Below are 19,522 nucleotides of genomic sequence, written 5' to 3'. Positions count from 1 at the left end.
GAAGAGTAAATCTTTAATAAAAGATAATGCAAATTGTTAAGTATCAAGGACAGCCATGTTGGCAAGATTATAGCACCTACATAATTAACTGAATGATACTTCCTTCATTTTTCCAATTTCTTTTGGTGGAGAAGATTGGAGGTAAAATCCTGATTTCCATTTCTAATCGTAGAAAATGTTCTGTAATGAAATAGCCATTTATCAATACCATTGTTTGATCCTTGTCAAAGAACCAAGGCGTTTCGTACCGAACGATTCCATTAATTCTAATTACATCTACACAAATTTACATTACACGTAGACGTATCAGTATAAACAGCGTCTATGCCAGCCATCATGTCTGGGTAATATTCATGCTCCGTCGTGTTTGACTCATCTTTAGCTTGCTGAGGTGACTCTTGATGTCAACTTGCTTGTCTTTATACAAATGTATACTTAGTTCTCTATGGGGGAATTGGTGGTCCTGTCCCTCATAGAACCGTAACGTTGCGTCTCTAGGAGTTGACGGATCCGATTATCGTGGACTGGAATCCCAAATCATACTGATAATGATTACCGTGGCCATGGGATTCACCTGGACTAACATTTAGTCTCTGAAATCTTATACACAATATCCTTCTTGACTTAAGAAATAAAAAAAATCCCTATGCTGATTTCAGAATAGAGCTAGCTTGAGCTGGCTAGACTTGCTTTTGTATGCATTTCTAGATTTTATTTTCATAGAATAAATATATTCCACGGCCATGTTGCAGGACTAGGGATTCACCAAGTGGTCTGAGATCACTCAGTTCACATTATGTTGACATGTCACGATATATAGGAGCGACCATTTGCCTTTCGGTTGTGGGTGTGGGCTGGGATTCTATCGGAATACATTGTGACCTCCTCCCCCAAATGACCGATAATCGTTTATCCAAGGTACAAACTTCAGATTATTATCAAAACTATCCCAAATCAGGTTGAACCAATGCCATAAAATCAGAAGTGACAGTGTCTCTATCGAACTCGTGCTGTCAGCCAGCGATAAAATCAAAACCTCATTAGTTCCTAGTTGACACTGGAAGCGACCCAGCCCATATGCCGCTGTGCTGATATACCCCCTTGCGATATTTCATACTCCCTTGTTGTAATTATAATTGGGCGTGTTTTATTTGCCCACGTTGTTGAAGATTCGTTAGACCTGCTCGAACTGGACCAGAGACGGACTCATTTCCAATAACACCAGTCCATGTAATGGAATTCTGAAATGAAGATAGAGTTTGAAAATTGAAAAACCCGAGTGGTAGTTTAGTCAGGGTTAGTAGATACATGAATTAGAAAGAAAATGAGATTTTAATTATTTACCGTTATGTCCTCTCGTGGAATTATTTCTATCTTGGAATGGAGTTTACAGTGTTCTGTCGGACATAAGAACTGGGTATCTCAGACGGGTTATATCTCTTAACATGCTATTGTTCATCAGGCTGCATTTCGTTATTGCAACCCGACAATCTGGTTGCATGATTATTCTGTTATGTAGAGTTTCGTTACCTGTTGCTCGGGGGGCTGGATTTATGAAAAGTCTATCAGATCCACTCATCCTGGAGGCAACCTTTTAGCCTCGCGTTGTCACGATAATAACAGTGTGATAAGAATAAAGTATGCATATTTATATTTTGTAATATTCACGTCCTTATGTATGCATGCTCACCGAGAATTATGAACCCAAGTTGTCTTTAATGATATATATCTATATCATTATTATGTATATGAGCGTATATAACACGTGACCTGAAAGAAGATGGTGAGGTCGCGCTGAAGATTTCTGGACGAATATAGCGGTGCGTGGTTGCCTCTGCTAATCCAGGCTAATGGCGGTTTTAAAGGGCTAGTCTTCTGACATACCTTGCCGCAGCTTAACATGGATACCCCACTCAGACACAGTATACTGACTCAGAGCCGACCAAGGCTTGTTTTATGCCGTCAATGCCGAAAGGCAGTGATACAACAAGCAGCATCTTCTAACGTGTTTTGTTGTGACGCGTAAAGGGGATCGATCCCCGGACCTTCCGCTCTCCGGGCAGATGAGCTGGATGCTCTTTCCACTACATACACCAGGAGGCAGTCGGCTGGAAAGAAGCATCACTACATGTCCGGTGCCATATATATGCAAGATCAACACTGTTTATATTCATACATACCACTGACATAAATGATGCATGGCTTCAAAGTGCTTCAAGTTGGATATCGACTGTGGGGTTTGGGGTTAATCAGCATTCATAGAATAGTTTTGCAAGTAGAACCAGACAACCACGTTGTATTTATTTCTAAAAGAGCCGACAAAAGTAAAGGGAATCATGTCCTTGGGCAAACGTGTTTTTTTTTAATATACTTTTCCTTAAGTACAGGGATGCTGTCCATAATGACAGGGTGAGCATGACGTGTATAGTTTCACCGAAGCAGCATCAGCAACACATGGCGTCGAGTGCTTATCTCATGTGTTTCTAGCCATCAGATGCATATATATATATATATATATATATATATATATATATATATATATATATATATATATATAACCCTGGGGTTATATATATATATATATATATATATATATATATATATATATATATATATATGCATCTGATGGCTAGAAACACATGAGATAAGCACTCGACGCCATGTGTTGCTGATGCTGCTTCGGTGAAACTATACACCCCAGGGTTATATATATATATATATATATATATATATATATATATATATATATATATATATATATATATATATATATATATATATATATATATATATATATAGGGTGTAAAGTCATACACATATGTATGACTCAGTGTTCTACACTAAAACGACCCCCAAGGATGTGTCACGCCGTGTCCATGGCAACTGACTTTTGACACTCAACGCTTTCACATATCGTTTCACATATGTCATTCTGAAAATGCATCCAGATGTTCTCGCGCTCCGTTTTGTCTACCGGTATAACCCAAGCCTCCTATTTAACATTATTTTCGTATGCCAACAGCCGTTCTCAAGACGTGCGTCGCGTGGATCCGAAAGCTTTATGTCAGTACCTGACCTCTTTATGAGTGTATGGGTGCGCGCAATTCCCACAGATATGGAACACTAATGGAACGCTATCACACATACAGGCTATCAAAACAAGCCGTCAAACTGCGTATCTCTCGGCGGGCTGTGCTTGCGGCACCTTACAGACTCCCCAATTCTGGTTAAATGGCTTATCTATCTGATACACGTTCAATGTATATCCCTTTAATCTGGACACTACTTCCTCCACTCACATCGTTTCGAATAACGACTTATGGCAATGATGTTACACGTGAGTGAGAGGAGAGAGAGTTGGTGAGTGAGAGAGAGAGAGAGACGCAGAGAGGGATAGAGAGAGCGCTTGGTAAGTGAGAGAGAGCGAGATACAGACATTGAGAGAGATCGGGTGAGTGAGAGAGAGACGCTATGAGAGAAACGCACAGAGAGGGGCGGAGAGAGAGACACACACACAGAGAGAAAGAGAGAGAGAGAGAGTGAGAGAGATACGCTAAGAGATCTACGCACAGAGAGGGGCGGAGAGAGAGAGAGAAAAAAAGAAAAGGGTTATGAAAATACAGAGAGTCCCCAGGGTTCCTTTGTATTACATATATCAAATAATATAACCACTGTTTTTGTAAAATATGTTCACGTCAGAGGCTAGCCTAGCCAAAAATGAACACGGCCGACATCTCGCATATACCATCCTTCTCACCAGAATTTCGAGCGATACACACTTGTGACCCTTGCTCTGATAATCGATCTCTCTGACCAGAATAACGAGTGAATGCTCCAGATAAAGTCATACGTGACTCTTTAGTGCAGAGCACATTTGCAATTCCAGCTCGAAGTGGTTGGAACAGAAGCAGAAATGCGTTAACAGTCCAACGAATTCCGTGGTATTCATCTAAACCCACGCGGGCCACACACTGCTACAAAGGTGTGACTTGCCCTCGCGCAGAAGCCTGATAATAACATTGCTATGGAAACATTTTTTTCGCGATCCGATGTACAAGGAGGGATTGTTTTAGCGTCAAGGTTTATGGGATAACCTACATACACATGGACAATAGGAAACATTCTCTCATGTCCCAGGTTTTTTTAGAGGATCACAAATGGTCATGAAGAAATGGAGGTTGGGTAGTCTCCACTGTTATTTTATATTATTAAAGTTTGAAAATCGTGATATTTTACTGGTATATGACACAATAGCTATATCAACTAATATTAGTAATACATGTTTGATTGAAAGTGTTGATCTGTCTAACAACAGAACAGGGCGGTTGAATGAACCCCATTGTCATTCGATACGTTTGTTGTCAAGTAATGTGTTTCATCTCACACCCAAAGATAAGTGTTATCCAGTCAAAATATAACCAGCGAAATAACCTTGGAGTTAACATATTATATAAAGATGATATTAAAATATAACCATATGTTTATCATTACACAGCAATAAAAAATCGTGTACATTTCATGAAGGTTTTGATCATGGTCTAAACATCGGGGGCACGGGTGGCCCAGTCGTCTTAGGCACCGCTATTCGCTGTGCAGAGTTGCGTCCCTTGGCCACGCCAGAAACCTATGGTTATGGGTTCGAATCCCGGTTCGCCCCGATTATGTTTCTAGGTTTGTCAGCACCATACTCGTGCTCGTGGGTTTCACCGAAGTGGTAAACGTCTAAGACCTGCATCAATTCGGGCTTTCCTCCAACATTAAGCTGACTCGCCGCGATATAACTGGAATAATGTTAAAAGCGGCGTTAAACCCAACTCACTCACTCACTCTAAACATCGAACTTTGGAAAGAAGAAGCTCTCTGGCCTGTAGAGAAACACGTTGGTGCTCTGTCTGTCTGTCTGTCCGGATAAACCGAGAGTCCCGGACAGGTCACCCGTGTTGTGATAGGAGGCACGGGTGGCCCAGTCGTCTAAGGCTCCGCGAAACCTATGATTGTGGGTTCGAATCCCGGTTCTGCCCGATTATGTTTCTAGAATTGTCAGCACCATACCTGTGCTCGTGGGTTTCACCGAAGTGGTAAACGTCCGAGACCAGCATCACTTCGGGCTTTCCTCCCACATTAAGCTGACACGCCGGGATATAACTAATGCTGTTAAAAGCGGCGTTAAACCCAACTCACCCACTCGCTCGTATCGCGATAACCATTTACAAAATAATTTGACCTCTGTATAAGAAGGAAATAGATACTATGTTTTGATAAAAAAAAAATGGGTAGTGGCTACACCCATTGTTCTATCGCTTACAAAAATAACAGTATTATGAATACCCCTAAGCTATTGACATTGTTAATGAACGCAGCACGATATAAAGTTTTAGGGCCCCGCTACTGTACACAGATGACGCCATCATTGTGGTTCGTACAGCCAAGCAAAATGACACATGGCGACTTTTTATTTTCTAACAATTGTACACTTTTGTTTCAACTGACCTAATCTAAAGTGCTTCTGGATACCAAGACGGCATCGGTATCCAATTACACGTGACGTGTTGGTTTGGAAAAGTCTTGAGTGAGTGAGTGAGTGAGTTGGGTTTAACGCCGCTTTTAACAGTATTCCAGTTATATCGCGGCGTGTCAGCTCAATGTGCGAGGAAAGCCCGAAGTGATGCAGGTCTCAGACGTTTACCACTTCGGTGAAACCCACGAGCACGGGTATGGTGCTGACAAACCTAGCAACATAATCGGGGCGAACCGGGATTCGAACCCATAATCATAGGTTTCTGGCGTGCCCAAGGGACGCAACTCTGCACAGCGAATCGCGGCGCCTTAGACGACTGGACCACCCGTGCCCCCGGAAAAGTCGTAGGGAAATGATAAATTACGATACTCCCCGTTCCCGTGACTTTAACACTCAGATGTCACTTAAACTCCTTTCTGTACATATGTATCTTCATATAGTCAGTGTTGTATGTCTGAATTCTCCTTCGATCAATACGCACGACCCATTCACCCCCATAGCTTCGTTTCGGAAGAGACGTCACGATCTCCATGTCTCAACTCAGCGCAGACAGTCGCTGGCCAATGGGACTAATATGATTAGGCGGCAATAGCGTTTATTCGAATCGGTAGCAAAAACGAAGTTTCGTAGCAAATGGGTCAAACTTCAATGACTAACCATTTCTTGTTTGTGTTAAATTAAATTTAAGCCACAGCCAGATGGTTGTATATTTTCGTTTACCCGGCAGTATATTATTTTCGGACAGCTCAGTAAATGCTTTTGTGTATTTATTGCAGGGTACCACACGTCCAGTGCCTGTCCCGAACCTCAGCAACTTGTTCAGGATGTACAGACATGCCTTGGAAGCATGATGATGTTCGTAAACGCAGATAAAAACGACAGGAAATCAAAATGCCCGTAAGTATATTTCTCTGTGAGGTTTTAGTGTAAGATGTGGGATGATTAATATAAAGCAGGTGTGGTTTGAAACATAGATTTGTTGTAGGGTGTATTGTGAGGGTGTGGTGTGGGTGTTGTAGTGTGTATTGTGAGGGTGTGATGTGGGTGTTGTAGGGTGTATTGTGAGGGTGTGGTGTGGGTGTTGTAGGGTGTATTGTGAGGGTGTGGTGTGGGTGTTGTAGCGTGTATTGTGAGGGTGTGGTGTGGGTGTTGTAGCGGGTATTGTGAGGGTGTGGTGTGGGTGTTGTAGCGTGTATTGTGAGGGTGTGATGTGGGTGTTGTAGGGTGGATTGGGAGGGTGTGGTGTGGGTGTTGTAGGGTGTATTGTGAGGGTGTGATGTGGGTGTTGTAGGGTGGATTGTGAGGGTGTGGTGTGGGTGTTGTAGGGTGAATTGGGAGGGTGTGGTTTGGGTGTTGTAGGGTGTATTGTGAGGGTGTGATATGGGTGTTGTAGGGTGTATTGTGAGGGTTTTGGTGTGTGTGTTGTAGGGTGTATTTTGAGAGTGTGATGCAGGTGTTGTATGGTGTATTGTGAGGGTGTGGTATGTGTGTATTGTAAGGGTGTGGTATGGGTGTTGTAGGGTGTATTGTGAGGGTGTGGTATGGGTGTTGTGGAGTATATTTATGAGGATGTGGTATGGGTGTTGTTGGGTGTATTGTTGGGGGTGTTTTAGGGTGTATTGTGAGGATGGGGTATGTGTGTATTGTGAGGGTGTGGTATGGGTGTTGTAGGGTGTATTGTGAGGGTGTGGTATGGGTGTTGTGGAGTATATTTATGAGGGTGTGGTATGGGTGTTGTTGGGTGTATGGTTGGGGGTGTTGTAGGGTGTATTGTGAGGGTGTGGTGTGGGTGTTGTAGGGTGTATTGTGAGGGTGTAATGTGGGTGTTGTAGCGTGTATTGTGAGGCTGTGGTGTGGGTGTTGTAGGGTGTATTGTGAGGGTGTGATGTGGGTGTTGTAGCGTGTATTGTAAGGGTGTGGTGTGGGTGTTGTATGGTGAATTGTGAGGGTGTGGTGTGGGAGTTGTAGGGTGTATTGTAAGGGGTGTGGTGTGGGTGTTGTAGGGTGTACTGTGAGGGTGTGGTGTGGGTGTTTTAGAGTGTATTGTGAGGGTGTGGTGTGGGTGGTTTAGAGTGTACTGTGAGGGTGTGGTGTGGGTGGTTTAGAGTGTACTGTGAGGGTGTGGTGTGGGTGGTTTAGAGTGTACTGTGAGGGTGTGGTGTGGGTGGTTTAGAGTGTACTGTGAGGGTGTGGTGTGGGTGGTTTAGGGTGTATTCAGGGACATATGGTGCGGGTAATGTAGTGTGTATTGTGACAGAGGTGGTGTGGGAGTCGTAGGGTGTATTTTGAGGATCTGGTGTTGGTGTTATAGGGATGTGATGTGACTGTGGTGATGTGAGTATTGTAGGGTGTATTGAGACACAGGTGGTGTGGGTATTGTAGAATGTATTGTGACAGGTGTGGTGCGGTGTTATACGGTGTATTGTGACACAGGTGTTGTAGAGTGTAAAGTGACTGATATCGTTATTGTGTTATCAGGTGTAGTGCGAAGGGGATGTTGTTGTTGTGGTGTTGGTGTTGTTGTTGGTGGTGGTGGTGGTGGTGATACATGAGCAGTGGGATGTGGGTGATGAGTGCATGCGTGGATGCGTATTAGCCAACAACGTGCAAACATCGATATAACGTTTGCAACATGGCAGATGGGCCTTCCGGTTTGAATCTGAACCCTGGGATAGGAAACCGTATGTTTTAGTCTCGTTCCTGCCCACAACAGCTGACAACCTATGTATTTCGCGTATGTTAACCATACGTGTATGCTCGTTTATACCGTTGCTATATCACAGACACACACACAGTTCCGTGTTCTGGTAAAGTTACTGTTATGCAGATTTGGCCTTCAGTCCACCATGACTGCATCGTGTGCTGAAATTAATCAACTTGTGACATGTCAAGGTGCCCGGAGTTGTTTAAAATAAATGTATATTTTTTGTGCTGATATGAACCTCCGAAATGACATCCACAATCTTTTCTTCACTGTATCTCAGCGTGGACGGCGAGATATTCCGACTGCAGCTGTCAGTTAGTATCAAATTATTCAAAAGTGAACGTCATTAATACAATGAGAGCTGGCACGCAAATAATCTATTGAGGTTGTGAAATTGTGCAGATTTTGTTCATAATTCCAGTTCAAGAAAATGATTCATTAATTGTATTCACATCCATATTTTGTTGCTAATGCGTCATAGACGCTATTCTGGCCATCTCCTTGCTCGCATGAATGTTTTCCCCCTTAATGTTTGGCTGATATTCTCATTTTCATAGTCAGACCCTACACATGGCATATTTAGAAAGAAAACACCATTAGTCATTAAATTCACATATTATTTTCCCTGAAAAGCGAGAAAGCGTGGCGAATCGGAGAAAATCCTCACGTTAGCAGTTTTATTGCCTTTTCTTTTCGACTTCCCTGATGTGCAGAAGCGTCAATATCCCTTACACTGTGTTTACACAAGTGGGCCCAAAGTCGAGCTTCACATTATGCAGAAAAAACAGTCTGCATGGGTCATCTGGCGCCAGAAAAATGTTTAGCTGTTACGAAAATATAATCTTTTCTATCAAAAATAAACGTTTGATGAAGCGTTTCAAATGTTAAATGTCTATGTATACCTTCTACATCCTGACGCAGGATTCGTACTACCCCTAATATGAACTTTGTGAAGAAGAATTTTCTGAATTTACGCGAATCCTTGGTTCATAATGGTCTCTCAGGGCAATGGATTCACAGGTGTCACAGATTTCACAGGTTTCACAGATTTCACAGATTTCACAAATTTCAAAGATTTCACAGGTTTCAAAGATTTAAGAGGTTTTAAATATTTCACAGGTTTCACAGATGTCACAGATTTCACAGGTTTCACAGGTTTCAAAGATTTCAAAGATTTCACAGGTTTCACAGATTTCACAGGTTTCACAGGTTTCACAGATTTCACAGGTTTCAAAGATTTCAAAGATTTATAAGATTTAACAAGTTTCACAGATTTCAAAAAGTTCACAGGTTTCACAGGTTTCAAAGATTTAAGAGGTTTTAAATATTTCACAGGTTTCACAGATGTCACAGGTTTCACAAATGTCACAGATTTCACAGGTTTCACAGGTTTCACAGATGTCACAGGTTTCACAGATGTCACAGGTTTCAAAGATGTCACCAGGTTTCAAAGATTTCACAGGTTTCACAGATTTCACAGGTTTCATAAGTTTCATAGGTTTCGTATGCTCACAGTTTTGACATGCTTAATGGTTTCACAGGTATCACAAGTTCGCAGGTTTTATAGGGTTCACAGGTTAACATGTTTCACAAGCTCACAGGTTTCACGTAACTCAAATAAACTTACGACCTGCCTTGCGATTCCCTCCTACTCTAAGCTGACACGTTACACTATCAGTGAAAACCTTTAAAAGTGCTCTGAAACCCAACTCATACACTGCACTAAAAGTTTCGATCATGCGTTATTATTCTATGTAGTGTCACTCGGTTACATCGACTTGTGGGATCAACAAGAGCCTTTTACATCATACGACAATAGCAGCCCAGTCAGCCCAGTGTAGTTTCAAAACAAAGGCGTCAGTTTCTAACTGATCAATCTTCAACCCTTCCCGTGCGTCTACGATACACCCCGGAGGAAACGTATAGCATCCAACCTTCAAAACAGTGATAGAGGTTTCCGCAGTTAACATTAAAAAAGACACACGCAATTATTGACAAAACACCAGAATCCCATGGTATCCATTATCTTTAGCGTGTTTGGATAAATATCCGTTTTCATTAAACCAGCGTTTGTAGCCTTTGTGCTATTGACGTTTGACCGTGTGATCTGCTCCGACTTGGGTAAATTGTATGGACGCACTGGATGATCAATACCGGGACATTGCCACCATCGCAGCAAATGAAAGAGGAATACTGTAATGTTTTTAAACGAATTCGATAGCTAGTCATGAAGTTTTAAGGACGCCTTCAAGCATATTGACAGGTTCAACAAAGTTTTCAACCACGGGGGGTCCTTTCCGAGTTATGCTATTTAGGAGGCATTTTTGTTGTGGCATGCACAATTGTGTGACATTAACAGATCAGATCTGTGCTCAAAGCGGTGTACTCCCTACCTTCTTTCTTACTCACTCACTCACGAATAGTGTAGCGTCAGGATTAAGTCCAGTGTTTACAACAAGTCACTTCACGGCGTGCAGTTTAATGTAGAACAAAGCAAAATGTGGAGGACCTTAAGCAAAGAAAATCCCCTGTCTACGTTAAAAAGCTATTGTTCTCGTAAACGCCGAACACATCACCTATCACGTATTAACCCCTGTACGTCTGAGTATGTAATGGTCTCTGTTTAAAGCTGGTGCAGTGATATAGACAGTATATCCTTACAAGGCGTCACAGCGTACACGTCCTCAACTCTGAGGTCAGTACAGAATGGTTCAATAGTCTCTCAGACTAATATCCTCTGACTGGGTAAGACTACCTCTTGGGAACGAATGTGAGTCTGGCCCTGTGGTGACGTTGGTGTGTTTGGTTCCAGAAATCTGAAGGATGGTATTGACTGTGTGGACGACATCTTGGACGCCTGCAAGGATAACCCTGCCCTCCAGGGACAATACGACATGCTGAAGGACCGGATGGCACAGAGTCGAAAGGATTTCGAAATATACTGTGAGTATACATTGGAATTTTAAAAAATAACGTAAAGTGTGTATTCTTACGCGCATTTTAATGAATTATTATAGTTTCTTCCGAAGTTTCTTCTTGGCGAATGCAACAGAACTTAAAATTTTACGTTATGCCATCGTGTAACTTGAAATATCTTCTTCGAAAAGGCCGATGGACAAACTGGAACTGCCAGACCAAGGATTGGAATCGGACTTTGAATAGAACCACTTTGTTCCTGACAAAAGTTGTCAAAATCATATCATATATGTGTGGTCGGAAACAACAATTACCACATATGTAATGTGACATTAAGCTAAACACTTTTCAAAGGACCCTACTCATGACCAACAATAATAATTAGGTTTTCGTTAAATCATCACATACGATTACATCATCAATTACGTTAATATCACACACGATTATATCAAGTGAGATTATCATACTTGGTGAATGCAAAATCATTCCAGCAAATTTACAGTACTTGACATTTCATGATGTGTCTGTGTACAGCGTTTCCTTATTACCATTTCAGTTATTTAGAAACAATTTGGATCTTTTGGAATACTCGACGTTATTTATTGCCTTCAAACAGAAAAATACCAAAACAACTCCTGTAGGTTATCAGGCATGCCGATGTTCTGTGACGAATAAACAAAGTGACTAAACACGTTGAAGGTGGTGCATCTGAGGGAACCACCATTTGACATTCTATTTATTTGTAGGTGAGGTGAAATTGGGTTTAACGTCGCGTCCAAGATTATTGCACTTATATAGCGACGTGCATGTACGTGTATGTGTTTGTGTTTGTGTGGCTGCCTGTACTAGTCCGGACTAATGCCGATTCATAGTGCTAGCTCACTGAGATACCATGCCGCAGTTTAACATGAATACCCCACTCAGAGACAGTATACTGACTCCGAGCCGACCAGTCCTTGTTTAAGTCCCTGCTGAGCGCCAGACAGGGTAACAACAAGTACTATCTTTTAACGTCTTTTGGTATGACACGGCCGGGGATCGAACCCCGGACCTTCCGTTCTCCGGACGGACGCCCTACCACTAGACCACGGAGGCGGTTTATTTTTTTGTAAGAAACGCATTGCAACAATGTATAGTTTTGTGGAAGACCATCTATGTTTCAACAGGCTGAAGCATGTTTAGTTACGTCAAACATATTCCGTGACAATATATTCTTTCGATAAAATCCCAGGAACCCCCAGAATATTAAATGGTCGGTCCCTAAGATTTTGTTCGTGAATTCATCTTTTGAGGTTCATTAAGAATTCTAAGTGTTCCACATGATACAAATTCATTTTGCAAAGCCTTCTCGACGAATCAAAAGATAACAGCTGATATGTGGATATGAATGCGGTTTAACAAAAATTCAATAATTACACAGCTGTCTGCAATGCTCTATTTAGAGGCAACTCAATCTCACTTAGGTATAAAAGCAGAAAACTATTTCAATCTAGGGATTGATCAAGGGTTACCACGACCTGTGGTCAAGTCGCCTCTCCATCAAAATTAGCCTGAAGAGAACTTACTCCCCTGGGATGGTAATTTGTCAATCTGACATTGAATCAAGGGGCCGAATTACCCGCTACTATAACTTCAGCTGACCAGTCCATCTTTCTGAATGAACTAACATGTCAATCATTGCATGGAACCGTTTATACTGGGACAGGGAATGGAACTGTGAAGTGCTTTATTTGACTGCTTCATGCAAGTGAAAGATTAACATTTAGTCTCTGAAATCTTATATTACACAATATCATTCTTGACTCTAAATTTTTTTTTTTTTAAATCCCTAAGCTGAATTTCAGAATAGAGCTAGCTTGAGCTGGCTAGACTTGCTTTTGAATACATTTCTAGATTATTATTTTTTTCATAAAATAAATATATTCCACGGTTGTGGTGCAGGGCTATGCAAGTGACCACACTATGACAAATGTATCGGACAGTTTGACTTGAAATAACACTTATGTATGTTTTGTTCATTATTCACCGCTAAGAGATTCACCGCCGGACGCTCTACCGCTAGACCACAAAGGCGGTCTCTTAATAAGGAGACCGCCTCCGTGGTCTAGTGGTAGAGCGTCCACCCGGAGAGCGGAAGGTCCGGGGTTCGATCCCTAGCCGCGTCATACCAAAAGACGTTAAAAGATAGTACTTGTTGTTACCCTGTCTGGCGCTCGGCATTAAGGGGCTAAAACAAGGACTGGTCGGCTCGGGGTCAGTATACTGTGTCTGAGTGGGGTATTCATGTTAAACTGCGGCATGGTATCTCAGTGTGCTAGCACTATAAATCGGCATCAGTCCGGACTAGTACAAGCAGCCACACACACATACACGTGCATGCACGTCGCTATATAAGTGCAATAATCTTGGACGCGACGTTAAACCCCATTTCACCTCACCTCATAATAAAGAAGTTGACATCCATGTGTATCGCTTCTAAATGCCATTTCAAAGAAATTAGTTACCTCGTTTAACAATCAGAAAGTGTTAACATTTCTTACCCATCTTCGGTAACATAAATGTTCATTGCTAACTGAATCATTATTCTTTTCAGGTGGCACCGCTGCAGGAACCGCCTCAAGTATGTTCCTGATTGTTTTTGCTTGTTTATCGTCACTGTGGTTTAGAAACACTCATATGTGAACAGTGCCTGATAAAACAGCTAATCTTTCCTGTTGAATGCCTTAACCAACAAACCTTCAGGGATAAGACAGTCCAACCCACCATGTTCTCATGGGGAGATTTTCGCTTCCACCTCGTCTGAATGCATGGGCTTGTATCGCATGGTTCCGGAATGAGATATGTCTTCAAGTGTGAATATGAAAAACAACTCACTCCGGAGCAATGCTCAAACGATAACTGATCGACATATTCGCTTAACTTTATCACGCATTTCATTGCACGATCTTTCAGCTTTTTGTTCTGCCTCTTAGATTTAGATAATGGACCTTATTTCTTTGCTCCTGAATTTTAAGAAGTTTCGTTGGAGTATCAATGGTGTAGGGCTGTGCTGAGTCATGACACTGGGTTCATATTCCTTACTCTTAGTCAATCAACACAAATCCTGTGTTCGAAGGTTTCCCCAATATGGGAAACGTCATCGTCATAGCAACTTTGTGTTTTGTAGCCATGACATAGCTGAAACATTGCCCACATCCGCAATCCGAGATACGTCGTGACGAAGACACCCGGTCCAAATCACAAATGTGAATATAGATATACCACATATATGTTGGATTCCAAACAATAGAATCAACCCCATGCCTGCACATAAATATATACCAATGTATGTACTAAGATTGCACTATGTATATGTGTATGAACCCTCGCAATTGTTAAAGTGCAATGATTGTGGTCGAAATCGTACTAAAACGAAACAAATGTTAGATAAAGTTAAAGAAACATGCCAGTTCACAAAGGTAACTGGCACACCCATGAAGGGATGAAGAATGGCAATGTGGAGAAACCAATTCAGTTAGACCATCACCGTACTCTCATGTAAAAGATGCTCCTTTTAACCCATGCTACGTACAAGCGGGTCACAAGCAGAATAATACAAAATAATGTTAGTGCACAGTATTCTCCGTGAGGGCATTATTGTGATCAAATACTCAAGTGACTATGCACATGTGTGTTGCCCTGATCAAGAACGGATGTACGCTTCTTAATCATGTGACAAAAAATTGATGATTTGACTCGCTAGACTGACTAGATATATGTGCTGAGGCTAGATATAAGGATATATGGTTCTTATGTTTGTCTTTGTTAGTTCCTTATACGGCTCCATGTTCCGGAGGCATAGCTTTATTAGAAGTGTTATTATAGGAACCAAGGTCATTTCGATGTAGGGTACGTTTAGGGACTGGTCATTGATTATGGGTGGGGTTGGGGGTGAGGTTAAGGGTAGGCATGACGAAATGACACAGCGAAAGACTATCATAACTGTAGGTGGGATGGGGAGGGAGAAGGGTCAAGAAAATTCGTTCAGTTCAACATTTTCGAAAAAAAATAAAATTATACATTTGAATATTTTTTAGGGACTGGTCATTTATTATATAGAGAGGATTATGTAAATGGTATCGCATGCATGTATTTGGGGGTCGGGAGTGTACATAAAAAAATGTTACTTAAATTTGGGATGGGGGCGGCATGATATGATACAAACTCTCTCATCTATATTAACTGATCAGTCCCATAGTTCTGTAAGCAGTGAGATTTCATTGCAAGGTAGAGGCATTTCGATCATACCCATCTCCATTACTAGGATGTAAATTGTGTTACTTTTTGTACAATCGTGTACCATAGCCCATGAATGTTACGTCATCGTTGCAATTGGCAAGTGATAATTGTCTTCCAAGTGTTTAATGAGTTCCTTTATACAATGTAAGTGTATATGTGTGTTCAAATAAAGATCTTTAATATTCGTAATTTAGCTTTTATTTTTGCAAGTTGATGTTTAAATGTTGCTGCTAAGCTGAGCGAGACCGGAAGTCCCCCTGAGCTTATGATACGAGTCGTTTTCCCTTGTGGATCCGCCGTCCATGATCGTTGTCCGTTCAGCAATTACCCTTGATTGTCACAACATGGGGATTGAGCTTCTATATCTTGACAAAACAGACGTTTTCCAGAACATTCGCCTAACCAATAGGTGCCATGTAGTCCCATGTATTACATTTATCTATACAATATTATGCTAAACATGGTAAATCCAACTTACTTCATTACATACAACGCATACGATGCATACATGTGATTTGTTGACTATCATTTGCCCATAACGATACCATCGCAGTGTACTCCACTAAGCCACTTTCAGGGAAAACTGTTTCAAGGGATGGGGTTCAAATCACATATTCAACTTCCAGGCCGAGTATTGACAAAAAGCTGTAAGTGCTGTTGACCTGAATGAAGCAAAATCAAAGCAATACTTACGAAATGCATCTATGTTGCACGGCCATAACTCCAGAGGGCGATCTACTGCACAAAGCATGAAAATTAACATAAGACTCTCTTTGCATTTATATGTGCTCCATAAGACTATCTTTGCATTAATTTTTGCTTCCATAAGACTCTCTTTGCATTAATTTTTGCTTCCATAAGACTCTCTTTGCATTAATTTTTGCTTCCATAAGACTCTAATTGCATTAATATTTGCTTCCATAAGACTCTAACTGCATTAATATTTGCTTCCATAAGACTCTAATTGCATTAATATTTGCTTCAATTAAACTCTATTTGCATTAAGTTTTGCCTCCATAGGACTTTTAATTGTTTTAAACCCTGTTTCAAGTATGCATTTTTGCACGATCAGCACTTTTTGCCAGACCCGCGTTGGATTCCGGGGTAGAATGGAACCGCAGTATTTTCCACTTGTTTCATTAGCTGAGTGCGTCGGTGTGCTATCTACGTCCTGCGAGTTTACACTGAGTGACACAGTTTTTATTCATAACTGACCTTGTTCATATTACGAAAGCCTTTGATGCTACGTATTGAGTGAGGAAAGAAAATACGTTGTCCGAGTTTGGAGTCCGAACATCGTTTCTGTGTAGAGGGCAGTTGATCAAGAGTTAGGACGACCACGGTCAAGCTGATTTTCTATCCAATTACCCTGAAGAGAAGTAGTCCCAGTGGTATGATACTTTTAACATTGTGACCTTGACACAAGGGGCCAAATTAACCTACTGTTTCTCTCAGCAGACTCATCTATCTGTCCAATTAATTGGCACCGTTTTGTGAGCTGTAGATCATGTCCTATACAATGAATGGGTCCAGGAAAACGCTTTGAACTATTTCAGTGACTCTGGTTCTAGCTAGTTTATGCGTTTGTAGTCTGAGCGAGGACACACATAGCTTCCTCTGGCATACCTTGTTCACATGAATTCATCTCTGCCACTACTTCAGACTGTCTCACATCTTTTTTAAAAAAATCGAACCTAAGAGTTGACTTATTGAACATCGATATAATCCCTTTGAACAAAGTGCACTTCAATCGGTGTTTCTTTTTCAATCCACCGACAGAAAACTTATGTGGATGTTACGGCTTATCCTGGCATGGATCTTTGCGAGACATAAGGTTTCTTCTGTCACAGCAAGAAGTTGTTCATACGTTAATCAGGCTAATGATCATGGACTTGTGATCACTTTTGAATCGTCTTGGATAATCGAGAATGTTCCTATTTTATCAATACTCAGTGTCCCTTCTTTTCGTGTAGTTTGTAGGAGACACGGATGGCCTGTTCGTCTTAATTCCCTGTGCAGATTTGCATCCCTTGGGCCGCCCAAAAATCTATGATTCTGGGTTCAAATTGCTCCGCCCAGATTATGTTTCTAGGTTTGCCGGCACCATACCCGTGCTCGTGGGTTTCTCTGAAGTGGGAATCGTCTGAAACCATCACTTCAGGCTTTAATCCCACATCAAGCTGACACGCCGTGACATAACTAAAATCGTGTTCTACGCACTCACTCGTGTAATTTGTCAAATGTAGAACAATGACGGGTAAATCCATTAGCACTGAAATGCATGAATGAAACATATGAGGTGAAATAATAATCCGATAAAGTGTTGACATTTTTCAAGACAAACATACACAGATCAGGCAGGTTACGTTAACATACATATCCAATCAATTACCACAGCATTGAATACACATGTTGATTATGTCGATTGCTAACTGACGCCATATTTGTTTTGCAGGCGGAAGCACCTCAAGTATGTTCCTGATTGGTTTGACTTGTTTATCGTCACTGTGGTTTAGAAACACTCATATGTGAACAGTGCCTGACAAAACAGCTTATCTTTCCTGTTGAATGCCTTAACCAACAAACCTTCAGGGAAGCTCTGTCCAATCTGTACCATGCTTTTCTAGGAAGGTCTAACCTTCCATTTCATGTGAATACGTTTGGTGTGAATAAGAAGAAGTGCGTAGGCCTGGACAGAGATAAAGTGATAGGGGATGGACATGTGTACTTATCGTTTAAATTATCACATATTTCATTTCACGTTATTCATCCTTTAGTTCTGCCAAACTGGTTCAGACAATGGACCCTGTATTTCAAGAGCTTTAATATATATGGATACTTTCCTACGTACATATTTATCCATGGACAACAAAAGTGTATAAAACGACATGACCACATAAAGTTAGCGCTGCATTTGGCAATGATATAAAGGACATACTTGTCAATGATTTTTAGCGCACATTACGCATTTTGACATTTGACATTCCTGTGCATCGTTCTTATGAAGAATTCATATGGAAATGAAATTTAATATCTCAAATGTGAAATGATAATCCGTTAACATTAACACATCTACAGAACCCCAGATTTGAGTGAAACTCTTTGAGAGCAATGTCAGAATTACGTCAAATGTGCGAACGTGTCATCCAAGTGACGACAACCGCAGAGGTCATTCTGTAAGTGTACATGTGAACATTACTTCGTATCAACTACCATGCGACTATGCACATCGGTGTTGTTAAGAACGTCCAGCTCTTTCCAAACCGTTTCTTGATTTATAGAAATAATGTGTGATGTGGCTAATCATTTGAGTGGGTGATCGTAATGTATGCCGTTGTCAGTATTTTAGCAGCTTCAAATTTGTACAGGATGCTGAGAAGGCTGTCTCTCGTTCAGAAGGAATGTTTCATTGTACTATTAACATTTATACTATCTCTATGCTATAGTTTGACTAAGATGTAAATTCACTACCTTTTATACAACCGTGTACCATTGCTGTTAGATCATCGTTGCAATTGTCCAATGATAATTGTCTTCCAATTGTTCCATGTGTTTCTGCATATGTATACAATGTTAGTACATAACAATTATGCCTGTAATAAAGATATATGATATTCGTAAATTGGTTTTGTTCGTTTACAAGTTGATGTTAAAGTGTTGTGGTTAGGTTGCGCGAGATTTGAAGTCCATCTGAACGTATATGTCGGGTTTATCCTTATGAATCCGCTGTCAATCCGACGTATGGCCATCGTTTGTTCGGCAATTACACTTTAAATTTGCGACAACAAGTAAACAGATGAACGAATTTGTCACTTAAATTATTGTCACAGCAGAGGGATTAATGCGTCTATACCATGACAACACAGACATGTTCCTCGGGATTTCTTACATCATAATGTCACAAGATGCTCAACCTTAAAGTATACAAGAATAACAAATGAATTATTGTAATCAAATGGAGATTCAAGCTTAGGTATCAAGATGAAATTTACTCGGCATTTATGAGGGGATTCAAGGAACATTGTCGTAGATAGTACGTCGGTGCTGTATACGTGATATTCATGAGGGGATTCAAGCTACATTGTCGTTAATAGTTCGTCAATGTT

At 41.0% G+C, this 19,522-nt stretch overlaps 1 protein-coding gene across 1 annotated transcript in view; it reads left to right on the top strand.

The window, feature by feature from the left end:
• Positions 1-19,038, top strand: part of LOC124150222 — a 38,215-nt gene extending 19,177 nt beyond the window's left edge. Inside the window, exons 2-5 of the mRNA XM_046522169.2 lie at positions 6,295-6,415; positions 11,035-11,165; positions 13,732-13,758; positions 17,872-19,038. Of these exons, the coding sequence (XP_046378125.2) occupies positions 6,295-6,415; positions 11,035-11,165; positions 13,732-13,758; positions 17,872-17,948 (356 nt within the window). The 3' untranslated portion in view covers positions 17,949-19,038. The remainder of the gene's footprint in view (positions 1-6,294; positions 6,416-11,034; positions 11,166-13,731; positions 13,759-17,871) is intronic.
• Positions 19,039-19,522: the final 484 nt, after the last annotated feature.

This window comes from Haliotis rufescens, unplaced genomic scaffold, assembly GCF_023055435.1.
Source record: "Haliotis rufescens isolate VD_foot unplaced genomic scaffold, xgHalRufe1.0.p SCAF_9, whole genome shotgun sequence".
NCBI lineage: Eukaryota > Metazoa > Mollusca > Gastropoda > Lepetellida > Haliotidae > Haliotis > Haliotis rufescens.
The sequence above is the reverse complement of the archived record's forward strand: the minus strand, read 5'-3'. Positions and strand labels throughout refer to the sequence as shown.